This window comes from Pararge aegeria, chromosome 27 (assembly GCF_905163445.1).
Source record: "Pararge aegeria chromosome 27, ilParAegt1.1, whole genome shotgun sequence".
NCBI classification, from domain to species: domain Eukaryota; kingdom Metazoa; phylum Arthropoda; class Insecta; order Lepidoptera; family Nymphalidae; genus Pararge; species Pararge aegeria.
This window is the reverse complement of record NC_053206.1, coordinates 5,229,494-5,255,006: the sequence shown is the minus strand read 5'-3', so window position 1 is coordinate 5,255,006 and position 25,513 is coordinate 5,229,494. Positions and strand designations below refer to the sequence as shown.

The 25,513-nt window shown below is 35.4% G+C and overlaps 1 protein-coding gene across 1 annotated transcript in view; it reads right to left on the bottom strand.

Annotated features, from left to right (window-relative positions):
- Positions 1–6,090: 6,090 nt before the first annotated feature.
- The window catches only part of LOC120635738 (ATP-dependent RNA helicase abstrakt), an 82,986-nt gene continuing 63,563 nt past the window's right edge, over positions 6,091–25,513 (bottom strand). The window contains exons 4-12 of the mRNA XM_039906865.1: positions 16,820–17,009; positions 15,252–15,388; positions 14,504–14,601; positions 13,338–13,501; positions 10,990–11,195; positions 9,203–9,319; positions 7,609–7,799; positions 6,741–6,840; positions 6,091–6,206 (exon numbers count right to left, since the gene is read on the bottom strand). Coding sequence (XP_039762799.1) covers positions 6,118–6,206; positions 6,741–6,840; positions 7,609–7,799; positions 9,203–9,319; positions 10,990–11,195; positions 13,338–13,501; positions 14,504–14,601; positions 15,252–15,388; positions 16,820–17,009 — 1,292 coding nt within the window. The 3' untranslated portion in view covers positions 6,091–6,117. The remainder of the gene's footprint in view (positions 6,207–6,740; positions 6,841–7,608; positions 7,800–9,202; positions 9,320–10,989; positions 11,196–13,337; positions 13,502–14,503; positions 14,602–15,251; positions 15,389–16,819; positions 17,010–25,513) is intronic.

Genomic DNA, 25,513 nt, shown 5'->3' with positions numbered 1-25,513 from the left:
AAACATTAATTGTTTGAATCGTGTTTATAAAACAAAGCCTAAATATCGAAAAAAATTAATCACGTTTAGATTTTCTTTTTTTTAAATATATTTGGGACTTAAGGCTTAACACCTTTGCTTTAGGTTTATGGGCACAGGGCGGCACATTGCAGGACGTGTATCTTGCAAAGTGTTGTTTTTTTTTTTTTTTTTAGTCCACAGTTTTTTCCATTTACCATCACGAAGTCTTATGGCTCGGTTTAAAATGTACGGTGGTAGTGGGCAGTGTAAACGGTATAATACTTTTTAAAGCGGTGTCCCATTACGCCCAGTAAGAGTGTTTATGTAGATTTCATAACATATAATTTCCCACGGGAATTAATACCAGACGGCAATAGAAAAATCATCGGACAAAATTTTTGAATTTGATGGATTTTCAAGTACTACTTGATCATCGTCATCAAATTCAAAATTCAAACTCAAATTCAAATTCAAAAAATTCTTTATTTATATTAATCCTATCGCAGGCACTTATGAAGCGTTCATACATATATGTTTACATAGTTTTAAGGGGCATCAATGTCAGTTCTCTACGAGACTAAGGGCCTCTCCTGTCGGGAGGTAACCGTCGCAGATGGTAGAGTAATCTTCCTAAGACACCAGTGGGAAAAGGGTTGGTGGACAACTGTTTTGATCTGCCGCCACCACACGACACATAATAAAGATAAACGACATCTGTTTTAATTATTTCCATTAAGCAGGATATACATATTAACGTTTAGTAAACTCATGAACTACGAATACCGAATCTGTTAAAATTAAAGCATAGGAATGTGAACTTTATGTTGTGTTAAATAAAGCAAACTTTTCAATGTTTTTGTGACAGTAGTTTACGTCTCGTCACAGCAAACAACACTATGACATAAGAGCATAAAGTTCAAATTTCAAAGCTTTTGTTTGAATCGCTTTGTTATTCGAAGGTCATTATGAGATATACGCATATCGCAGTTGGACTGTGGTATGCAATATCGAATTAAGCGACAAAATTTAAAAGTATAAATTTTAGAATTAGAATTGAATGCATTTCAATTCTAGGCACTTCAAACTAGGTATTTAGCCAATATTATGTTCAAACCACTGACACAAATATTCCGGATTCCTCATTCCCTTTCAATACAGTGTACATTATTCTACTAGTCGAGCCCATTCATTTCATACCTATATTGAGAGAGCTGTGAAAAAAATGTATTTCGCCATTTTGTGATGGCGGCCATCTTAGAGTTGTAGTCTGTCATAATGTATAACATTTTATTTTTTTAAAACCCATTCATTTTATATCCATTTTGAGGGAATTTTTAAAATCATCCATCTTCAACCTATTTTCATCAGATGTAGCTCAGAACTTTACACTAAAAAGTAATTGAAAGATGACATAATAAGACACGTAAGAAAAAATGGAGTTTTACGACACTAATGAAATACAGATAAGACCTACTTTGCACGCCCCATTTTCAATTCTATGCTTCTTCTATGCATGAGTTTACTTTGTATACAATTTGTGTGTGCAATAAAGTTTGAAAACAAACAAATAAACACACAACAATATTGGCTAAACACTTTGCTTAAAGTGCCTCGAATCGAACTGTTTTCTTACCTTTATATTTTTCAATATCTTGTCTTAATTCGATATTGCACAAACCGGTCCAACTGTGGATTCGTAATCGACACGTTAATGTCAAAGTAAAATGTGACTTATATCTTTTGATGTAAAGTCCAAATCCGTCAACACTTTTACATCAAGTAAATTTATACTCTATGATGAGAAACGCTAAGTCTATTTTTCTTTGACGTTAAGTTTTTGCGATAATCGATAATAATTACGAAATAGCAAACGTGCTAATGCTATACTAAGGGTTACGGTGATATGAAATTCAAGTCGTGAACACTGGAGAAACGATTTCTGTAAAATAAGTTTTTATGCTTTGAAAACATAGACTACGTGCTATATTGAGTATATATATATTTATTTTTAAAATCATTCGAAGGCTATAACAGTCCACTGTTAGACAAAAAACCCTCTCCCGAAAATTAAAAAATTCAAAATTCAACATTTATTTCGAGTAGGCCCAGTTTATAACTTTGGAAACGTCAAGTGTTTGTAGTGACTCTACCACCGGTTCGGAAGGCAGATTCCACTGAAAAGAGCCGGCAAGAAACTCGGCGGATAGCTCTTTTTCAACATCATTTTACAGTTTACAATGAAAATATATATATATATATATATATATATATATAATAAATTTTCGATCTTGTGAGAGCGGAGCCTACTTCCAAGCAGCCTTGTCGTTAAGAAATTCATCAATCGAATAGTAATCGCGATTTATTAAATGTTTTTTAACACATTGAACTTCTGCATTGGCAGGTCCAAAACTACCTTGGGAATGATATTATAAAAGCATATACTCATACTGGCCGTTCTTCGTGACAAATGTATTCTTATATACCGTCATCACACGTGTTTAAATGCTTTTCAAAAGTGATTACGATTTGAATCTTATTGCTGGGAAAGGCGTTCTGCTTCTAGCACCAAACTAGTGACTTTTGCAATGCAATAATCCAAATAGGATATTTAAATTGCTTTTTTTTTTTTTTTACAAAAAGTTATATGAAATCTTAAATTGAGACATCGTCGTGTATTGAAACGATATAAAAAGAAAAGTAGATCGAAACTGCAACGTTTCCTACTAGATGAGTAGTCGCTATAAGACTGATGTGAAAGGCATATACTAATTTCGGCATCGACGGTAGGAGAGCCGTAGCTTACTTGGAGAAAGCGCTCAGGCCGCGATTGCCAGAGAGTCGCAGGTTCAAATCCTGTCGGTTCCGAAAATTTTATAAGCATTTGAAATTTATAAACTTGATAATTCCTCCAAGTGTAAGTAAAAGCACCGATAAAAATTATGAAAAAAATTGTCGCATATTCTCTAACAAATCTATTTTTTTACGACCCGGCGCCATCGCGTTTTCTTAACATTACAGTGTTTCTATACTCAAATTCGAGCTAAAAAATCTTATAAAGTTTATTTATCCAATAGTGTCAACTTTTAGGATTGCATTCTTTCAACTGTCACAGTTTGGTGGAAGAGGTGATGATTTGGTTTTTATGTCAAATTTTAATCATTAATTTTTTACTTATAGCGGGATCATTCGTTGATTATGTCACATTTTTTATCGTTTTGTTCTTCTATGCAATATCGCAAACGTGTGACGGTATTTTGTGACGTCACATTTCAAAGAAAGATACGTTTAATATGTCACTTCTTATTTCAAAAGTTATATTCGTTTTTTATCACTCTACAAACTAAGAGGTAACATATATAAATAATTTTCTTTCTTTAAAATAAATTCATAAGTAAATAACCCAATGGCTTTTGTTTTAAAGTAGATTCATATTTATTTCACAAATGTTCATCCAAGAGCGGCAATTGTAGACGAATGTGCCTTAAAACAATAGGAATAAGTATCATTTTACTATGCGATTAATAGCGTATATTAAGTTAGCGCTAGTCGGGTGCATATTCAATTTTTTTCGCCGGATTTATAATCAGATTATTGCGCTGTTAATTGTTATTCTTTATCCTTAACCAAGCATTTCTTATAGAATCCTGAGTGTAGTGAGAGTTTAGGGGCGCCCATCAAAAATTCCTTGCTTACCCCGCGAGACAATAGAAACAAAACTGGGCACCTTTATTAATAATTAATATTAAATTGTTGCTGCTATCTTCGAATAATCTCGCTTTGAAGATATCATATATAGATAATCTCGATGTCCATTCTTTTCACTCACCAAAATGTATCATAATTTCAAATAAAACTCATCTCCGAAACGCTATCTTCATTCAACTGAAGATAGCAACAATAAATAGTAAAAAATAGCAATATTTTTTGTTTATTTATTGTTTAGTGGCAACGGTAGCAGCAGACATTTTAATCGGCACATTATAAATATAGACTAAAGTATTCTCGTTGGGCGCCCCTAAACCCTCGGTACACTCATGATTCAATTTTTTTTTTTTTAATTTTAAGGACAAATAATAAAATTCATAGCGCCGCTATATCTATCTGCTACTGCTATCCAGCTTTGTTTTATATATATATATTTCTTGTGTGCGTGTGTATGTCACTGAACTGCTCCTAAACGGCTGGACCGATTTGAATGAATTTTTTGGTATGCGTTTGGGTGGCACCCTGGATGGTTTAGATTCACAAATCAGCCCGACAGATGGCGCTGGGGTCCGCTAGTATATATATATAATATAACTGCCGATAAGTTTTGTGAGGAGACGCTGCTGGCTAGGGCTACCTTAAATAAGGCTCTGTGGCCTTAACTGTTTTAGACCCTGCCATTGTGTAAATCGAATTAAATTATGCATTCTATAGATGTAGTGACGTCACAAAAAATAGATTTTCATGTCACACGCACTTTCACCTTCATCAATACAGTATAATATCATCGTCGAAGGACTCCCCAGGGAAGAGAAGGTAACAACTGTATTCTGACCTGCCGTCACCATACGACACCACGTGTGACGTAATCAATGTACAGGTCAATATAATATAATATATAATTTAGTGTGAACCATGCCTTAGTTTTTAGTATACTATATTATTTTCTTCGTTATTTTTGTTAAGTTAGGTAACCCCATACACTTATAATGATGTACTTTTAAAAATAAATATACATATATATAAATAAATAATTTAAAAGAAAAAGAAAAGAAATAAATTGTTTAATTGTATGAAAATGTGGGTACTTTATATCATGAGGACCGTAAGGCGGCTGGACTAATTATGATGTTATCAGTGGCGTGCACAGGGTATGCATGAAGCAGGTACATGGCTAAAATGGAAAAATTCTCATCCAATACGAGTGATATAAAATAATTTGGGTATGCAGTGCTTTTGTGCATGTATGAAGTGCACGCCACTGGATGTTAATCATGTGAAACGATCGATCGAGGTTCAAGATGAATTTGTTTGTTATTCAAATGCCCAACAACTATTACTGCTAAATAAATGTTTAAAAGAATCTGTTTTTTTTTCTTATACCTTTATTCTTCATCTTTGTCAACTCATTACCGTGGCAGTACAAGCCACAGGGTTTTATCAGAATAATACTAAGGCCGCAGTCCGCCACGCTGGTCAAGTGCGGATTGGTAGACTCCACGCGCTTTTGAGGTTTCTTACGATGTTTTTCTTCAAATTTATCATCATCATTTCAACCAATTGACGTCCACTGCTGGACAATATGTCTATTTTAGCGACTCGCCTGATGTCATCTGTCCACCTCATTGGGGGCCTACGCTGCGTTTACCGGTGTGGGGTCGCCGGTTCAATCGGTTCTCCGAGCTATGGGCCCTGCCCATTGCCACTTCAGCTTTGCGACTCGCTGAGCTATGTCGGTAACTCTAGTTCTCCTACGGATCTCCTAATTTCTGATTTGATCACGTAGAAATACTCCTAGCATAGCTCTCTCCATCGCCCGCTGAGTGACTCCGAGCCTTCTTATGAGGCCCATAGTTACCATGTCTCAGATCTTCACAGTTATAGCTAGTGATATTAAATAGCTCAACCCATTTATTATTTTAAAAAATATGTCAGCCTTATTAAAAGTAATTACGAGGAGAGGTTTTTAATACAAATCTATTTTTCCTTTTCAATATAATCACCTTTAATCTGAATAAATTTATTAGATATATACGAATGAATTTTACTAAACCATCGTTAAAATATTTTTTTTTATCCTTTGCCTCGAAATGAGCGAAAATTTCCGTATTGACTTCAATGTCGTCGAAAAATTTTATTCCACTTGAGTATTCTTTTTAATTTGTTTAAAAATAATAGGTACTCAAGGTTTGGCAATTATTATTGAAAATTTCTGAATTTTCTATGCCGCTAACCGATTTAACGTACGGTACGATGTCGCATTGAAATCGAGCTAGCAGATATGTTGAGGAAAATTGTAGACTTTGCATAGGACAGGTCGTAGAAAATAAACGCCAAGATTTCGTTAATTATTATTTAATTTATTTACACTATATACAACTTATCAAATAAATTACAGAAAAATAAATAAAACTAATAGTCCGCCGCGGTATTGGCCAAATAATCTCTTCTTCCGATATTAGAGGCTTGCTTGTTTTGTACAGCTTCCAGTTTCGGGCATTCTGTAAAAAAAAAATATACAAATAATAATATATTAAGTACGAATGTACTGAGGTCCCAAAGCTTTTATCGTAGGATTTTAGTCTGCCTTCGGGACCTCGTCGGTGCGTACATATGTGAGTGCAGTATCCATACTGCTTTAATATACAACGTGTGACAGAATTACGAAATAATATTGAAGGATGCATAAGTATTTTTCATAAGCAATCACCCTGTAAAAATATTAAATCGAAAGAAGCATTTTCATTTTTTCATACAAACATTCTAAGTATTTACTTATGAGTCTTATGACAACCCTACTGAAGATAAAAGACAGACACGTGCATAGTACCTACGCCACGCGACGCGTACCTAAACGGTGGTGGAAGAGCACGATAGGAATCGTCGCAGACGGGCGTCGACCAGCGCAGGAGACAGAGCTCCAACTCTGATCTGACTCACGATCACCCGCTCGGAGGAAGATCTTCCTAAAACGCCGACGCGCCGGAACAGTTTCGTACAAGAAAAATAAATATAAATAATTAAATACTCCATACCCGTAATCCTGTGTCCGAGACCCCCACAATACGAGCAACCCTGGCCGTCTGCCGCCGGGACGTCTGGCTCCCCGATCATATCCAGAAGGAATGCAGGCACCTGGAGAGCAAAAAAACTGTATTACCTAATGCATAAAGTGTTATTTTCCACGTATTCTATCGCGTGAGAGAAAAACGAAACAGCGCCATCTAGTGACGACACAGTTTCCAAGTATGAATGAATGAATGAATACACTTTTATTGTACACCACAGAGAAAATTTACAGAGATACAAATACAACAGCACAATAAGGTATAACGTACAATTTGGCGGCCTTATCCCTAAATAGCGATCTATTCCAGGCAACCAAAAGCATACAAGAAAATGTTATAAGAAATTAGTAGGTGGTACAACAAACATTAGTAAATTGTCATAAAATAAACATAAAACATAGTACATATTAAACATAACATATTAAAGATATGTACAAAAATATAAAATATATTCCATACATATATACAAACATATGAACATACAAATACTCTACTATAAATACATAATTACAAAATAAATAAAATTAAAAGAACCCTCAAAAATACGTAGAATACGAAATAAACAAAATAGAATAAAGTGATCATTCCCATCAAAGCCCGGCCGATACAGACAAGTAGTGATCCTTCACTTGTTTCTTAAAGATGAGATTTTGTGTGAAACATCTGTGAACAGATAGTTTTACAAACGTTTGACGACCTCTCATTTCTTTTCTTAACTTTCATACTTTTTGTACCTGTTTGTTTTGGTCCTTCAAGCCGGACACCACTCACCTTTCCCTCATTTCTTACTTTTTGTACTTTACATTTATGGTCCTTCGAGCCGGATAGCACTCACCTTTTGTCCGGCCTCTGTCAGTAGATGCGCCAGGTCTCTTAGAACGCTAATGTCTGCCGCGCGCCCCAGCAGTGTTGTGGCCACCCCCTCGCCCCCCGCCCGCCCCGTACGCCCGATGCGGTGCACGTAGTTCTCTATATCCTCGGGCATATCGTAGTTTATGACATGCTGGATGTTCTCGAAGTCGAGACCTGGAGGTGAATTTTGGAGTTGATTATTACGAGGTCGCCAACGCCATCTAGTGAAAACACTGTTTCCCAGTGCTGTCACTAGATGTCGCTTTTTCGATTTCATACAAATCTTTGTTACAACGATTTGTATGGATTGTTATTTATACAACGTGTAAATGAAAACCGAGACAATACTACACAGGCTTTAGAGGAATATTATGTACTGTCTCTGAGACTTATCTGTGAAACAGAAAACCTAATAGTTTTTGAATTAACCATTGCCATAGTTTTTACTGAAAGAAATCAGATAAAGCACTAACATCACGAGCAAAATTAAAGTCACGTGACTCCTGTCATTTTATTAGGTACGCGTCGTGTAGCGTAGGTGCTATGCGCGTGTCGGTCTTTTATCTTCAATAGGGTTGTCACAAGTAAAACTTAGAATGTTTTGAATTCGTTTGTATGGATAGATAAATATGCTTCTTTTGATTTCATATTTTTACAGGGTGATTTCTTATGAAATGTACTTATGCATCCTTCAACATTATTTCGTAATTCCGTTACATGTTGTATAGTAATTAAATAATTGGCGGACAAAACTGGTGTCCTGCGATAGAGTCGTAGTTCGTTTTTGCTTGTGTTACATTACAGAGTAGTAACAAGTAGAGAGTCTATTTAAAGTATTGAATTTATAATATATCGCGAACTATCTAATAATTTTAAATGACATTGTGAGATGGTGATAACAAAAAATCGGTTGTCTGTAACGTCGGTTTACGGACGATAGTTGAACGTGACAACGCCATAAGTAAATACTGATTGCAATTGCAATGGTTGCAATTTTTAAAAGAAAATTTTAATTTTATTTGTTTGATAGATATTTTGTATGGATAAAGAGAAGTAGGTAAATGGAAATCACAATTGAATTGATCAAGTTACATTTATTTGTATGCATAAATACAATTATGTAAATTTATTATCACAATTGACACCACATTCATTCACTCCACTTCTTACTTGACGAAAACATGTAAATGTATTATTGTATAGCAGCTGTCCACGCGGACGCAAGTAGGAGAGAGACAGATGTCGAACGTGGAGGCCGATTATGCCTCTGTCGCTCGTTCCAACGCCTCAAAGCGAGGTAACGCCGCATACGTCATGTTTTTTCGTGCGTGCAGCCGGCTCCATCGAATGATAAGACGTTTTCACGTCAAAAAGCACCCGGCTAAGTTTGTTGCGGGCTTCTTCTTAGACCAGGACGCGTTTGGTACCCTCGTAGCTTTAGTTTTAAGTTTAGGAATGTGGTTATCGCCATCATCTCACTACCGTGTAATTCTTTTGTACGCATCAATAGTGCCACCTATGGGCCTACATGAATAAAGATATTTTTGACTTTGACTTTATCGAGTTAAAAAAAGTACCTTTGCTGGCTACATCTGTAGCTACCAGAACATCTTTCTCCCCTCTTCGGAACGCCTCAACGGCGCGGGATCTCTCTTCCTGGTCCTTGCCACCGTGGATGGCCACTGCTTCGACACCTTTGGAAAGACGATACATAATACAAATTCTGATGATAACCAAAACCAAATAAAAAAATAAAAAGTTGAAGTTATATTTCTTTTGGCGCGATGGAGAGTGAATTTTTTACGATGCGCGCGCACACCGTCACCTGAATTCTACATCGTAAAGTTAGTTCTAGGTGTCATGAAAATCGATAACTATGTTCAAGTTGTATATTCTAGCAATTTTATATTTAGAACACATCTGTAGTGTTTCGTAACAGTACAAACAGTGTTAATAAATAAATATTGTTACGTTAATAAAACCTTTTTTATTAAAATAAAATCTTTTTGATTAATTTTAATATTTATCGTTGATCACTTCTGCATTTTAGTTATTTCTTGGTCCATACGCCAAAGAAGTATAACTTCTAACGCGTGTACATAAGTACACACACTCTTTTTTTTTTTTAAGTGAAACTTCTTTAGAATCGTTGTGATTTCAAACCGGATGCAACGGAAAAAAACGACAGGTAAGAGACACAAATACAAACATATCTAGGATTCAGCAGGCGAGAGAATGAGATAGAACACATGTGTTTAATGTATATGTTTGATTGTTGATGAATTTTTATTTGTGTCATTATATTCATCTCCTTGATAAATAAATTTTAAAATTATGCCAAAAACTAAAGTTAACAAAAAAAACCGCGCACGCAATGCACTACGGAGTTATATTGTATTGCTTTGTGTTATAATAATTATTGAAGGGAAATTAGAACCGTTGGGATTTTAAACTCGATGTAACGCAATGAAGAAAGTGACAGATTTATAGACGACACATGTATGGGAGGGAATAAGATAGAATACATTACACATTTTATAAATTGTTAATTCCTCAAAGTGTAGGTAAAAACACTAATAAAAATTATAAAAATTACACATTTTGTTTCGTATTTAAGTTACCAAGGAAACCGAATAATATCTAGATAAAGAAACAAACACATAAATGTATATGACAGAGTGAGATAGAAAACATTGTACATTTTTTTAACAATTTTAGTTACCATGGAAACTATATAAAAAACCTTACATTTATCCCAATAGTTCTGATACTCTACATCCGCCTCAATCTCTCGTCGACTACTTTTCAGAAGTTAAACTTCCGCCGTGTGTGAATAAATTGCACAGTTTTTTTTTTTTTTCGGATTGTGTGTAGCTGAATAACCCTAAGGATTTTAAAAGCGTAACGCGGGTTTGTTGGCGTGCCTCGGAATGGGGCTCTGCCAGGAAGAGTTTGAGACCTAGGGCCCGAAGAAGCGAATGGATCATCGGTCTGAGGGTGCCTCATGAGGCCGAACCTCGGCTCAGGCGAGGATCGGAGTGACGGGGTTCCGGACGGTGATTAGTCCGCACGCCTCCGCCCGCATGTAGGAACTCTCAGGCATGCAGGTTTCCTCACAACGTTTTTCTTCACCTTAAAAGTGAATGTATTTCAATTGATCTTAATCTAAATAGTATAGTATAATAAATAAAAATAAATAAAAAAAATAAAAAAGCCTCTTATTAGTCCTTGATTGAAAATGTAAATAAAACATTATAAATATAAAAATAGATGCTTCTTACACACCAAAAAAATTTTATTTTTAATGAGTTGTAGAATTACTGATGTCACTGTTGTTCCATAAACTTTTTTTTTTTAAACTCACCTTTCAACAGCAAGTATTCGTGTATAGCATCTACATGTTGCTTCCTCTCTGCAAACACCAGCACTGGTGGCGGGGTCTTCTGCAGGCACTGCAGAAGATGTACCGTCCTGGCTTCCGCCTGCACCAGTTCCAACTCCTGGCGGACGTTCAAGGAGGCCGCGCCAGCCCGACCCACGTTCACTGTCACCGGCTTCACTAACGCTGACCTGGTGGAGAATTTATACCGCTGGTAAATTGTCGAAGGTCACTTTAACGTTAATTATAACAGACAAACAAACACGGACGTAATGATGTGCTAGTTTTCATTGTAAATATAAATACTACTTATTCTCAGATCATGAATTTAATACCCATTTTGAACTTATAAGTTTATCTAAATCAGGCCACCTTTTTATTTATCTTTTCACGTTAACTACTTACAGCGGAGTAAGGGAAGATGATCCTGGAATATTCCTTAATGCATACTTCTTTTATCATCAGTCAGCTTTAGTGCCCTATCTCTGCTCCTCATCTGGCGAAGTTCTGTAACTCTCCCGGCATGGTAAAACCGAATAGTCTATCTCTGTCTTGTTAGAGTTAGTTGGTCTTTATAATTTCCTGGAAACACACGTACTCTCCTGTCCTATTTCTGTCCCTGTCTGCGTCTCGTGTCCTGGCAATGTTCTGCAACTTCTGAGATATGTTTTCGCTGAATAGCGTTTATTTCTGGCACGCGAAGTAAGAGAAGACGATTCTTATATATTCCTCAAAGAATACGTCTATCACTCAGTCAGCTTTAGTGCCCTATCTCTGCTCCTCATCTGGCGAAGTTCTGTAACCCTCTCGGTATGGTAAAACTGAAAAGCGTCTATCTATGTGTAGAGATAGTCTTTATTATTTCCTGGAAACACACGTACATCACTATCCTTTCCTGTCTGCGTCTCGTTAGAGAAGATGGTCCTCGAAGCATATGAAGTATATTCCTCGAAGCATATGTCTATCACTCAGGCAGCTGCAATACTCTCTTACTGTCCGTCATCTGAGGATGTTAGGGAACTACCTTAGCATGTTGGTGTCAAATATTACTTGTCACTGTCTCTTAACAGAAGATTGTTCTGACATCTTTCTTGAAGCATATGTCCATCTCTCAGTCAGCTGAAATGTTCTACTACTGTCCCTACCCTGGCAAGATTACGCAACTTCCGAGGTATGTTTTCGCTGAATAGCGTTTATTTTGACAAGCGAAGTAAGAGCTCCAGACATATTCTTCAAATCATACGTCTATCAATCAGTCAGCTTTAATGCTCCTCACCTGACAACAGTTCTGGATCTTCCTCGGCATGGTGGCACTGAACAGCTGCGTCTGTCTCTATCCCGCGAAGTAACAAAAGATGATGCTGACATATTCCTCGAAACAAACGTCTATTACTCAGTCAGCTTTAATGCTCCATCTCTGTTCCTCACCTGGCGAAGTTCTGGATCTTCCTCGGCATGGTGGCACTTAATAGCAGCGTCTGTCTCTGTCTAGCGAAGTAACCGACGATGTTCCTGACATATTACTCGAAGCAAACGTCTATTACTCAGTCAGCTTTAATGCTCCATCTCTGTTCCTCACCTGGCGAAGTTCTGGATTTTCCTCGGCATGGTGGCACTTAAAAGCAGCGTCTGTCTCTGACCCGCGAAGTAACAGAAGATGTTCCTGACATATTACTCGAAGCAAACGTCTATTACTCAGTCAGCTTTAATGCTCCATCTCTGTTCCTCACCTGGCGAAGTTCTGGATCTTCCTCGGCATGGTGGCACTTAATAGCAGCGTCTGTCTCTGTCTAGCGAAGTAACCGACGATGTTCCTGACATATTACTCGAAGCAAACGTCTATTACTCAGTCAGCTTTAATGCTCCATCTCTGTTCCTCACCTGGCGAAGTTCTGGATCTTCCTCGGCATGGTGGCACTTAATAGCAGCGTCTGTCTCTGTCTAGCGAAGTAACCGAAGATGTTCCTGACATATTACTCGAAGCAAACGTCTATTACTCAGTCAGCTTTAATGCTCCATCTCTGTTCCTCACCTGGCGAAGTTCTGGATCTTCCTCGGCATGGTGGCACTTAATAGCAGCGTCTGTCTCTGTCTAGCGAAGTAACCGAAGATGTTCCTGACATATTACTCGAAGCAAACGTCTATTACTCAGTCAGCTTTAATGCTCCATCTCTGTTCCTCACCTGGCGAAGTTCTGGATCTTCCTCGGCATGGTGGCACTTAAAGCAGCGTCTGTCTCTGTCTAGCGAAGTAACCAAAGATGTTCCTGACATATTACTGGAAGCAAACGTCTATTACTCAGTCAGCTTTAATGCTCCATCTCTGTTCCTCACCTGGCGAAGTTCTGTATCTTCCTCGGCATGGTCGCGCTGAACAGCAGCGTTTGTCTCTGTCCCGCGAAGTAAGAGAAGATGGTCCTGACGTCCTCTTCGAAGCCCATGTCTATCATCCGGTCCGCTTCGTCCATGCACAGGTAGCGGCATACGTTGAGACGTACCTGGAGTGAATGATTGAGTGAGCGAAGACACTCTTATTGTTTTTTTTTATTAACGATTAGCGACCAGCGCTTGACGACAATCATGCCAGTGAGAAAGCAATGATGAGGTCTAGGTTGGAGCACGCTTGCCTAGAAAAAGCCTATTCGATCTTGCCTTGAAGGTACTCAAGTTAAACGTGGCAGGAAACACAGTTGCCGGTAGGGCGTTCCACATCCTAACAGATACGTGGATAAAAAAAGTTTCGACCGTGTTGTTGGAATATCAACCATATAAGGATGCCACGTGCCGCTGTTCTGTGGTACACCAAAGACAGTGCAAAGTAGAACGAAACAGATAAGATACGCCGTATGGTGGCGATCTCCACTTTAACAAACTAGATGGCCCGACAAAAATCTATATCGCGCTATCGAAGTTTTCAAACATGAGCGTCATATACAACGTGTAACGGAATTACGAAATACTGTTGAAGGATGCTTGGTAAATTTCATAAGGAATCACCCTGTAAAAATATTAAATCGAAAGAAAATAGGCTTCTTTACAAACAAATTCAAAACGTTCTAAGTGGCAACCCTATTGATGATAAAAGACCGTCACGCGCAAAGTACCTACGCTACGCGACGTGTAGCGATAAAAGCGTATTTTTAATAAATAAAACCCGAAAAAAATACCTTTTTTTTTTTTTTTTTTTTTTAATTATATAGACAAGTGCTTGACTGCAATCACACCTGATGGTAAATGATGATGCAGCCTAAGATGAAGCGCGCTTGCCTAGAAGATGCCTATTCACTCTTGATTTGAAGGTACCCAGATTATAGGTATCAGGGAAGACGGAAGATGGGAGGGCATTCCAGACCTACAGAAAATCTCTATTTTTTGGAATGTGAAAAATATATCAAATTAAGAGTAGTTAAGACATAAGTCACATTAAAAAAAATGGCTATATTTAATATTTTTTTAAACCTGGGGAGGTTCTCCGATTCAAGTATTTCTTGAAGCCTCACCATTTTCTTGTCCAGCATATCCATGAGCCTTCCTGGAGTAGCGACCATGATGTGAACACCTCTTTGTACCACCTCCATACATTCAGATACAGCCACACCTGTTTAAAATTATAATTTAAAGTATGAAAGTATTCTAAGAATCCGAAGTGATATCGGTTACCAATATTCAAACGCACGATGTACAGTGAATAAATAATATTATATCTGAATAGAAAAAGTAATGCGCCAAATTAAGCAAATAAGAGTGTTCTAACTTCACTGATTTATTTCAGTTTGCCCCTTTAACCGGTGAAGTAAATTAAAAAAAAATCGAGTTATTCGACTTCGTTTACTTCAAAGTTCACCAGTTTTCACTAGTTTTTACCAGTTTTAACCAGTTTTGGGGCATTAGCGCACAAATGGAAATAATATCCAAAGAACATTAATATCTTTATATATATATTTCTTGTGTGCGTGTGTATGTCACTGAACTCCTCCTAAACGGCTGGACCGATTTGAATGAACTTTTTGGTATGCGTTTGGGTGGCACCCTGGATGGTTTAGATTCACAAATCAGCCCGACAGATGGCGCTGGGGTCCGCTAGTATATGTATAATAATGTACGGGGGAAAACTTTCCCATTCCATGTTCCCCAGATTAAGCAGGTGAACACGTTAATTATATCCCCTGTCAGGGGATTTAATCAGAGGATATAATTTTTGTCTTTTGCCCCGCTGCCCATGCTAGCCGTGCCGGTGACTTCGCTTACCTCCAATAGCTAGACAGCTTCTTATCTCCGGGTTGCCCGCCATCTTTAAGTGTTTGACGAAGTGCAAGATGATGTCGTGTGTCTGCTTGGCGAGTTCTCTTGATGGACAGATTATGAGGCCGTAGGGTCCTTCATTCCTATAGATAAACAAACATTGGTGCGGATTCTGGTGGATTCAACTCTCTATGATAAACAAAATTGGTGGATCTAAAAGTTTATTTTTTTGGCGACCTACCTGGCGCAACTGTGAGCGCTGGGAAATTAAGTGGGAGGTCCCGGATTCGATTACCGGTGAGGGCAATTCGGGTATTTATAATTTCTGAATTTTCTCTGGCTTTGGCCTTGGCTAGTCACCACCCTACCGACAAAGACGTGCTAGCGTAGTGACGCTAAGCGATTTAGTGTTCCGGTGCGATGACGCGTGGAAACTAATTAGGGTTATGACTACCGTAACAGGTTAACCCGCTACCATCTAAGACGGCATAATCACTTACCACCAGGTGAGATTGCAGTCAAGGGCTAAATGTAGTGGAATAAAAAAATAAAAAAAGTTGTATTATAGAAGCGGTGATAGGCAATCGGGTAACTCTTCGGCTTTTCTCTATTGGAGATTGAGTGCACAAACCACTGATCTTTAGGAGTTATGTGCGTTTTTAATTTAAGCAATTTAAATATCTTTCGCTTCAACGGCGACGGAGGAAATGGTGAGGAAACCCGCATGCCTGAGAGATCTTGATAATGTTCTTAATGGAGTGTCGAGTCCACCAATCCGCACTGGGCCAGCGTGGTGAACTACGACCTTAACCCATGCTCATTGTTGGAGGAGACTCTACCCGATTATTATAACAAAATGTAAATTAACTTAATAGTTAAACTACTTGGACAGCCGATTGGCGCAGTGGGCAGCGAGCCTGCTTTCTGAGTCCATGGACGTGGGTTCGATTCCCACAAATGAAAAATGTTTGTGTGATGAACATGAATTTCAGTGTCTGGTTTTTAACTGTATTTTTTAAGTATTTATGTATATGATTCATAAAAAAATATTCATCAGTCATCTTAGTACCAATAACACAAGCGACGCTCACTTTGTGACTAGATGGCGATGTGTGTATTGTCGTATTATATTTATATGTATTTTTATTTATAAAATATACAACGTGAAACCGAATTACGAAATACTATTGAAGGATGCATAAGTATACTTCATAAGAAATCACCCTGTAAAATATGAAATCAAAAGAAGCATATTTAATTTTCCATACAAACGAATTCAAAACATACTAGTGTTTGACAACCCTAACGTTTACACATTTCTTATGTAATTTAAGCATCAAAAGTGCCATCTATGGGCCTACTTGAATTATATGATATGATATTATGACTTTGGCTTTGATTTAGATAAACAAATATTATTTAATTTATTTATTTCTTTCTTAAAGGAACACCAACAGCTTGTTTACAAATGCATATTAACGGAAATTTACAAATATTTTGTTTCTAATCTGTCTTTGGGGCTAGATGGCGATGTGTGTATTGCCGTAATATATTTATCAATTTAAATAACTTACCGAATAAACGGCATTTTGACTTCTTGCTCTAAACAGAACACTATGATTGGCAGAGTGAACACAAGGGTTTTACCCGAGCCAGTGAACGCTATGCCAATCATATCTCTGCCACTGAGCACGGCTGGTATACCCTGGACCTGGATGGGTGTTGGCTTTTTTATGCCTTTAGCTTCCAGACCCTGAAGGATACCTGGAGCAAGAAAATTTGTATTATAAATAACAATATTGATCTAATATGTCGAAGGCCGAATGATTTCAAACGTGCTATACTTTCAATTCACCAGTTTTTACCAGTTTTCACCAGTTTTCACAAGTTTTGACCAGTTTTTACAAGTTTTTACAAGTTTTTACTAGTTTTTACAAGTTTTTACCAGTTTTAACCAGTTCTCGCCAGTTACTACTTCACCAATTTAAGTCAAATATGACCTTGTTTATTTTCATACGGTTGTAAGGTTTAAATCAAATGCACTATATTGAACACCACATTACAAACCATTAAAAAAACAAATGTGCGTTTTAAGTACATACTCGTACGTATGTATCACATAAGAGTCTTCCCGATTATTATAACGATGAAATCAACTTAATAGTTAAACTACTTTGACGGCCGATTGGCGCAGTGGGCAGCGAGCCTGCTTCCTGAGTCCAAGGCCATACATACATACATACACAAATTACTTTTAAAACTAAATCACATCTAAATACACGAAATAGGCATAAATTAAGATTACCCAAGACTAAAAGTAAGTATGGCAGTAAAACTATATACCCAAAGAGATTTTTTGCGAGAAATCTTTTAAATCATTTAAAAACAAGTTATACAAGCATTGTTTAAATTTTTTATAAACTTGCCACCTTTTGTATTTTTGTTTTTGTTTTGTTTTTGTATCACACTAAACTAGATAATATATTACCACTTCTTTATGTTAATTTTTAATTTCTCATTAAGTGAAACTGCTTCTTTTGATAAAAAATGTCTTTAAACCTAAACCTATAGGTAAAAAATAGGTAAATAACAATATTGATCTATTATGTCAAAGGCCGAATGATTTCAAACGTGCGATACTTTCAAGTTCACCAGTTTTCACCAGTTTTTTACCAGTTTTCGCAAGTTTTTACCAGTTTTTACTAGTTTTTACCAGTTTTTACTAGTTTTTACCAGTTTTTACTAGTTTTCACCAGATTTTACCAGTATTCAACAGTTTTTACAAGTTTTCACCAGTTTTTACAAGTTTTCACCAGTTTTTACCCGTTTTTACCACTTTTTACAAGTTTTTACCAGTTTTAACCAGTTTCAGAAAACGAAAACGTTATCGTATACGGCAACGAAAACGTCATCGTATACGAAAATAAAAACGAAAACATCGTATACAAACACAAAAACGAAGAGGAAAACGTCATCGTATACAAAAAAGAAAACATCATCGATTACGTAAACGAAAACAAAAACGTCATCGTATACAAAAATAAAAACGAAAACGCTATCGAATACGAAAATAAAAACGAAAACGTCATCGTATACGTAAACGAAAACGAAAAGGATAACGTCACCGTATACGAAAACGAAAACGTAAACCTAACCTTGCCACCTTTTGTATTTTTGTTTTTGTATCACACTAAACTAGATAATATATTACCACTTCTTTATGTTAATTTTTAATTTCTCATTAAGTGAAACTGTTTCTTTTGAGAATAAATGTCTTTAAACCTAAACCTATAGGTAAAAAATAGGTAAATAACAATATTGATCTATTATGTCAGAGGCCGAATGATTTCAAACGTGCGATACATTCAAGTTCACCAGTTTACACCAGTTTTTACTAGTTTTCACCAGTTTTTACCAGTGTTTACCAGTTTTCACCAGTTTTTACCAGTTTTTACAAGTTTTTACCATTTTTACCAGTTTTAACCAGTTTTTACAAGTTTTTACCAGTTTTCACCAGTTTTAACCAGTTTTCACCAGTTTTAACCAGTTTTTACAAGTTTTTACCAGTTTTAACTAGTTCTCGCCAGTTACTACTTCACCAATTTAAGTCAAATATGACCTTGTTTATTTTCATACGGTTGTAAGGTTCAAATCAAATGCACTATATTGAACACCAAATTACAAACCATTAAAAAACATATGTGCGTTTTAAGTACATACTCGTACGTATGAACCGAATACGAAAAACGTCATCGTATACAAAAATAAAAACGAAAACGTTATCGTATACGGCAACGAAAACGTCATCGTATACGAAAATAAAAACGAAAACGCTGTCGAATACGAAAATAAAAACGAAAACGCTATCGAATACGAAAATAAAAACGAAAACGTCATCGTATACGTAACGAAAACGTCATCGTAAACGAAAACGAAAACGTAAACGTCTTCGAATACGAAAACGAAAAAGTTATCGTATACAAAAACGAAAACATCTTCAAATACGAAAACGAAAACAAAAACGTCATCGTATACAAAAATAAAAACGAAAACGCTATCGAATACGAAAATAAAAACCGAAAACGTCATCGTATACGAAAATGAAAACGTAAATGTCTTCGAATACGAAAACGAAAACAAAAACGTCATCGTATACGTAAACGAAAACGAAAACAAAAACGTCATCGTATACGTAAACGAAAACGAAAAGGAAAACGTCATCGTATACAAAAACGAAAACATCATCGATTACATAAACGAAAACAAAAACGTCATCGTATACAAAAATAAAAAACTTTATCGTATACGGCAACGAAAACGTCATCGTATACGAAAATAAAAACGAAAACGTCATCGTATACAAACACAAAAACGAAAAGGAAAACGTCATCGTATACAAAAAAGAAAACGAAAACGCTATCGAATACGAAATTAAAAACGAAAACGTCATCGTATACGTAAAAGAAAACGAAAAGGAAAACGTCATCGTATACAAAAACGAAAACATTATCGATTACGTAAATGAAAACAAAAACGTCATCGTATACAAAAATAAAAACGAAAACGCTATCGAATACGAAAATAAAAACGGAAACGAAAAGGAAACCGTCATCGTATACGAAAACGAAAACGTAAACGTCTTCGAATACGAAAACGAAAAAGTTATCGTATACAAAAACGAAAACATCATCAAATACGTAAACGAAAACAAAAACGTCATCGTATACAAAATAAAAACGAAAACGTTATCGAATACGAAAATAAAAACGAAAACGTCATCGTATACGTATACGAAAACGAAAAGGAATACGTCATCGTATACCAAAACGAAAACGTTATCGTATACGGCAACGAAAACGTCATCGTATACGAAAATAAAAACGAAAACGCTATCGAATACGAAAATAAAAACGAAAACGTCATGGTATATAAAAATAAAAACGAAAACGTTATCGAATACGAAAATAAAAACGAAAACGTCATCGTATACGTAAACGAATAGGAAAACGTCATCGTATACAAAACGAAAACATCATCAATTACGTAAACGAAAACAAAAACGTCATCGTATACAAAAATAAAAACGAAAACGCTATCGAATACGAAAATAAAATCTAAAACGTCATCGTATACGTAAACGAAAACGAAAAGGAAAACGTCATCGTATACAAAAATAAAAACGAAAACGTCATCGTATACGTAAACGAAAACGAAAAGGAAAACGTCATCGTATACGTAAACGAAAACGAAAAGGAAAACGTCATCGTATACGAAAACGAAAACGTAAACCGAACCTTGCCACCTTTTGTATTTTTGTTTTTGTATCACACAAAACGACATATATTGCCACTTCTTTGTGTTAATTTTTAATTTCTCATTAAGTGAAACTGTTTCTTTTGAGAATAAATGTCTTTAAACCTAAACGCGATACTTTCAAGTTCTCCAGTTTTCACCAGTTTTCGCAAGTTTTTACCAGTTTAAACCAGTTTTTACTAGTTTTTACCAGTTTTTACTAGTTTTCACCAGTTTTAACCAGTTTTTACTAGTTTTTACCGGTTTTTACCAGTTTTTACAAGTTTTTACCAGTTTTAACCAGTTCTCGCCAGTTACTACTTCACCAATTTAAGTCAAATATGACCTTGTTTATTTTCATACGGTTGTAAGGTTCAAATCAAATGCACTATATTGAACACCACATTACAAACCATTAAAAAACATATGTGCGTTTTAAGTACACACTCGTTCGTATGTATCACATAAGAGTCTTCCCGATTATTATAACGATGAAATCAACTTAATAGTTAAACTACTTTGACGGCCGATTGGCGCAGTGGGCAGCGAGCCTGCTTTCTGAGTCCAAGGCCATACATACATACACAAATTACTTTTAAAACTAAATCACATCTAAATACACGAAATACGTACGTAAAAATAAAAACGAAAACGTTATCGAATACGAAAATAAAAACAAAAAACGTAAACATCTTCGAATACGAAAAAGAAAACGAATACGTCATCGTATACGTAAACGAAAACGAAAAGGAAAACGTCATCGTATACGAAAACGAAAACGTAAACGTCTTCGAATACGAAAACGAAAAAGTTATCGTATACAAAAACGAAAACATCATCGAATACGTAAACGAAAACAAAAACGTCATCGTATACAAAAATAAAAACGACAACGTTATCGAATACGAAAATAATAACGAAAACGTCATCGTATACGTAAACGAAAACGAAAAGGAAAACGTCACCGTACACGAAAACAAAAACGTCATCGAATAAAAAAAAGAAAACGTTATCGTATATGAAAACGAAAACGTAAACGTCTTCGAATACGAAAACGAAAACGTTATCGTATACAAAAACGAAAACATCATCGTATACGAAAATAAAAACGAAAACGCCTTCGAACACGAAAATAAAAACGAAAACGTCATCGTATACAAAAATAAAAACGAAAACGTCATCGTAAACGAAAACGAAAACGTAAACGTCTTCGAATACGAAAACGAAAAAGTTATCGTATACAAAAACGAAAACATCATCGAATACGTAAATTAAAACAAAAACGTCATCGTATACAAAAATAAAAACGAAAACGCTATCGAATACGAAAATAAAAACGAAAACGTCATCGTATACGTAAACGAAAACGAAAAGGAAAACGTCATCGTATACGAAAACGAAAACGTAAACGTCTTCGAATACGAAAACGAAAAAGTTATCGTATACAAAAACGAAAACATCATCGAATACGTAAACGAAAACAAAAACGTCATCGTATACAAAAATAAAAACGAAAACGCTATCGAATACGAAAATAAAAACGAAAACTTCATCGTATACGTAAACGAAAACGAAAAGGAAAACGTCATCGTATACGAAAACGAAAACGTAAACCTAACCTTGCCACCTTTTGTATTTTTGTTTTTGTATCACACTAAACTAGATAATATATTACCACTTCTTTATGTTAATTTTTAATTTCTCATTAAGTGAAACTGTTTCTTTTGAGAATAAATGTCTTTAAACCTAAACCTATAGGTAAAAAATAGGTAAATAATAATAGATCAATACTGATCTATTATGTCAAAGGCCGAATGATTTCAAACGTGCGATACTTTCAAGTTCACCAGTTTTCGCAAGTTTATACCAGTTTTCACCAGTTTTTACTAGTTATTACCAGTTTTCACCAATTTTTACCAGTTTTCACCAGTTTTTACAAGTTTTCACCAGTTTTTACAAGTTTTCACCAGTTTTAACCAGTTTTTACAAGTTTTCACCAGTTTTTACAAGTTTTGACAAGTTTCTACCAGTTTTAACTAGTTCTCGCCAGTTACTACTTCACCAATTTAAGTCAAATATGACCTTGTTTATTTTCATACGGTTGTAAGGTTCAAATCAAATGCACTATATTGAACACCACATTACAAACCATTAAAAAACATATGTGCGTTTTAAGTACACACTCGTACGTATGTATCACATAAGAGTCTTCCCGATTATTATTACGATGAAATCAACTTAATAGTTAAACTACTTTGACGGCCGATTGGCACAGTGGGCAGCGAGCCTGCTTTCTGAGTCGAAGGCCATACATACATACACAAATTACTTTTAAAACTAAATCACTTCTAAATACACGAAATACGTACGTAAAAAAAAACGAAAACGTTATCGAATACGAAAATAAAAACAAAAAACGTAAACATCTTCGAATACGAAGACGAAAACAAAAACGTCATCGTAAACGAAAACGAAAACGTAAACGTCTTCGAATACGAAAACGAAAAAGTTATCGTATACAAAAACGAAAACATCATCGAATACGTAAATTGAAACAAAAACGTCATCGTATACAAAAATAAAAACGAAAACGCTATCGAATACGAAAATAAAAACGAAAACGTCATCGTATGTATACGTAAACAAAAACGAAAAGGAAAACGTCATCGTATACGAAAACGAAAACGTAAACGTCTTCGAATACGAAAACGAAAAAGTAATCGTATACAAAAACGAAAACATCATCGAATACGTAAACGAAAACAAAAACGTCATCGTATACAAAAATAAAAACGAAAACGCTATCGAATACGAAAATAAAAAAGAAAACGTCATCGTATACGTAAACGAAAACGAAAAGGAAAACGTCATCGTATACGAAAACGAAAACGTAAACCTAACCTTGCCACCTTTTGTATTTTTGTTTTTGTATCACACTAAACTAGATAATATATTACCACTTCTTTATGTTAATTTTTAATTTCTTATTAAGTGAAACTGTTTCTTTTGAGAATAAATGTCTTTTAAACTAAACCTATAGGTAAAAAATAGGTAAATAATAATGGATCAATACTGATCTATTATGTCAAAGGCCGAATGATTTCAAACGTGCGATACTTTCAAGTTCACCAGTTTTCACCAGTTTTCGCATGTTTATACCAGTTTTCACCAGTTTTTACTAGTTTTTACCAATTTTTACCAGTTTTCACCAATTTTTACAAGTTTTCACCAGTTTTTACAAGTTTTTACAAGTTTTTACCAGTTTTTACCAGTTTTTACAAGTTTTTACCAGTTTTAACCAGTTCTCGCCAGTTACTACTTCACCAATTTAAGTCAAATATGACCTTGTTTATTTTCATACGGTTGTAAGGTTCAAATCAAATGCACTATATTGAACACCACATTACAAACCATTAAAAAACATATGTGCGTTTTAAGTACATACTTGTACGTATGTATCACATAAGAGTCTTCCCGATTATTATAACGATGAAATCAACTTAATAGTTAACCTACTTTGACGGCCGATTGGCACAGTGGGCAGCGAGCCTGCTTTCTGAGTCGAAGGCCATATACATACATACACAAATTACTTTTAAAACTAAATCACATCTAAATACACGAAATACGTACGTAAAAATCAAAACGAAAACGTTATCGAATACGAAAATAAAAACAAAAAACGTAAACCTCTTCGAATACGAAAACGAAAACAAAAACGTCATCGTATACGTAAACGAAAACGAAAAGGAAAACGTCATCGTATACGAAAACGAAAACGTAAACGTCTTGGAATACGAAAACGAAAACGTTATCGTATACCAAAACGAAAACGTCATCGTTTACGAAAATAAAAACGAAAACGCTATCGGACACGAAAATAAAAACGAAAACGTCATCGTATACAAAAATAAAAACGAAAACGTTATCGAATACGAAAATAAAAACGAAAACGTAATCGTATACGTAAACGAAAAGGAAAACGTCATCGTATACGAAAACGAAAAAGTAAACGTCATCGAATACGAAAACAAAAAAGTTATCGTATAAAAAACGAAAACATCATCGAATACGTAAACGAAAACAAAAACGTCATCGTATACAAAAATAAAAACGAAAACGTTATCAAATACGAAAATAAAAACGAAAACGTTATCGTATACGGCAACGAAAACGTCATCGTATACGAAAATAAAAACGAAAACGCTATCGAATACGAAAATAAAAACGAAAACGCTATCGAATACGAAAACGAAAACGTAAACGTCTTCGAATACGAAAACGAAAAAGTTATCGTATACAAAAACGAAAACATCATCGAATACGTAAATTAAAACAAAAACGTCATCGTATACAAAAATAAAAACGAAAACGCTATCGAATACGAAAATAAAAACGAAAACGTCATCGTATACGTAAACGAAAACGAAAAGGAAAACGTCATCGTATACGAAAACGAAAACGTCTTCGAATACGAAAACGAAAAAGTTATCGTATACAAAAACGAAAACATCATCGAATACGTAAACGAAAACAAAAACGTCATCGTATACAAAAATAAAAACGAAAACGCTATCGAATACGAAAATAAAAACGAAACTTCATCGTATACGTAAACGAAAACGAAAAGGAAAACGTCATCGTATACGAAAACGAAAACGTAAACCTAACCTTGCCACCTTTTGTATTTTTGTTTTTGTATCACACTAAACTAGATAATATATTACCACTTCTTTATGTTAATTTTTAATTTCTCATTAAGTGAAACTGTTTCTTTTGAGAATAAATGTCTAAAACTAAACCTATAGGTAAAAAATAGGTAAATATTTATTACAAAGCTTCTCTTAATTCGACAATAAATAAATACTTTTGAAATGAAATGAAATTAAGTATGAAGAATAATAATGAAGAATGTAGTATGGGATTTGGTTTCACATAGTACTTATAAGTTGCCTTCTTGGAATTTATCTCATTTT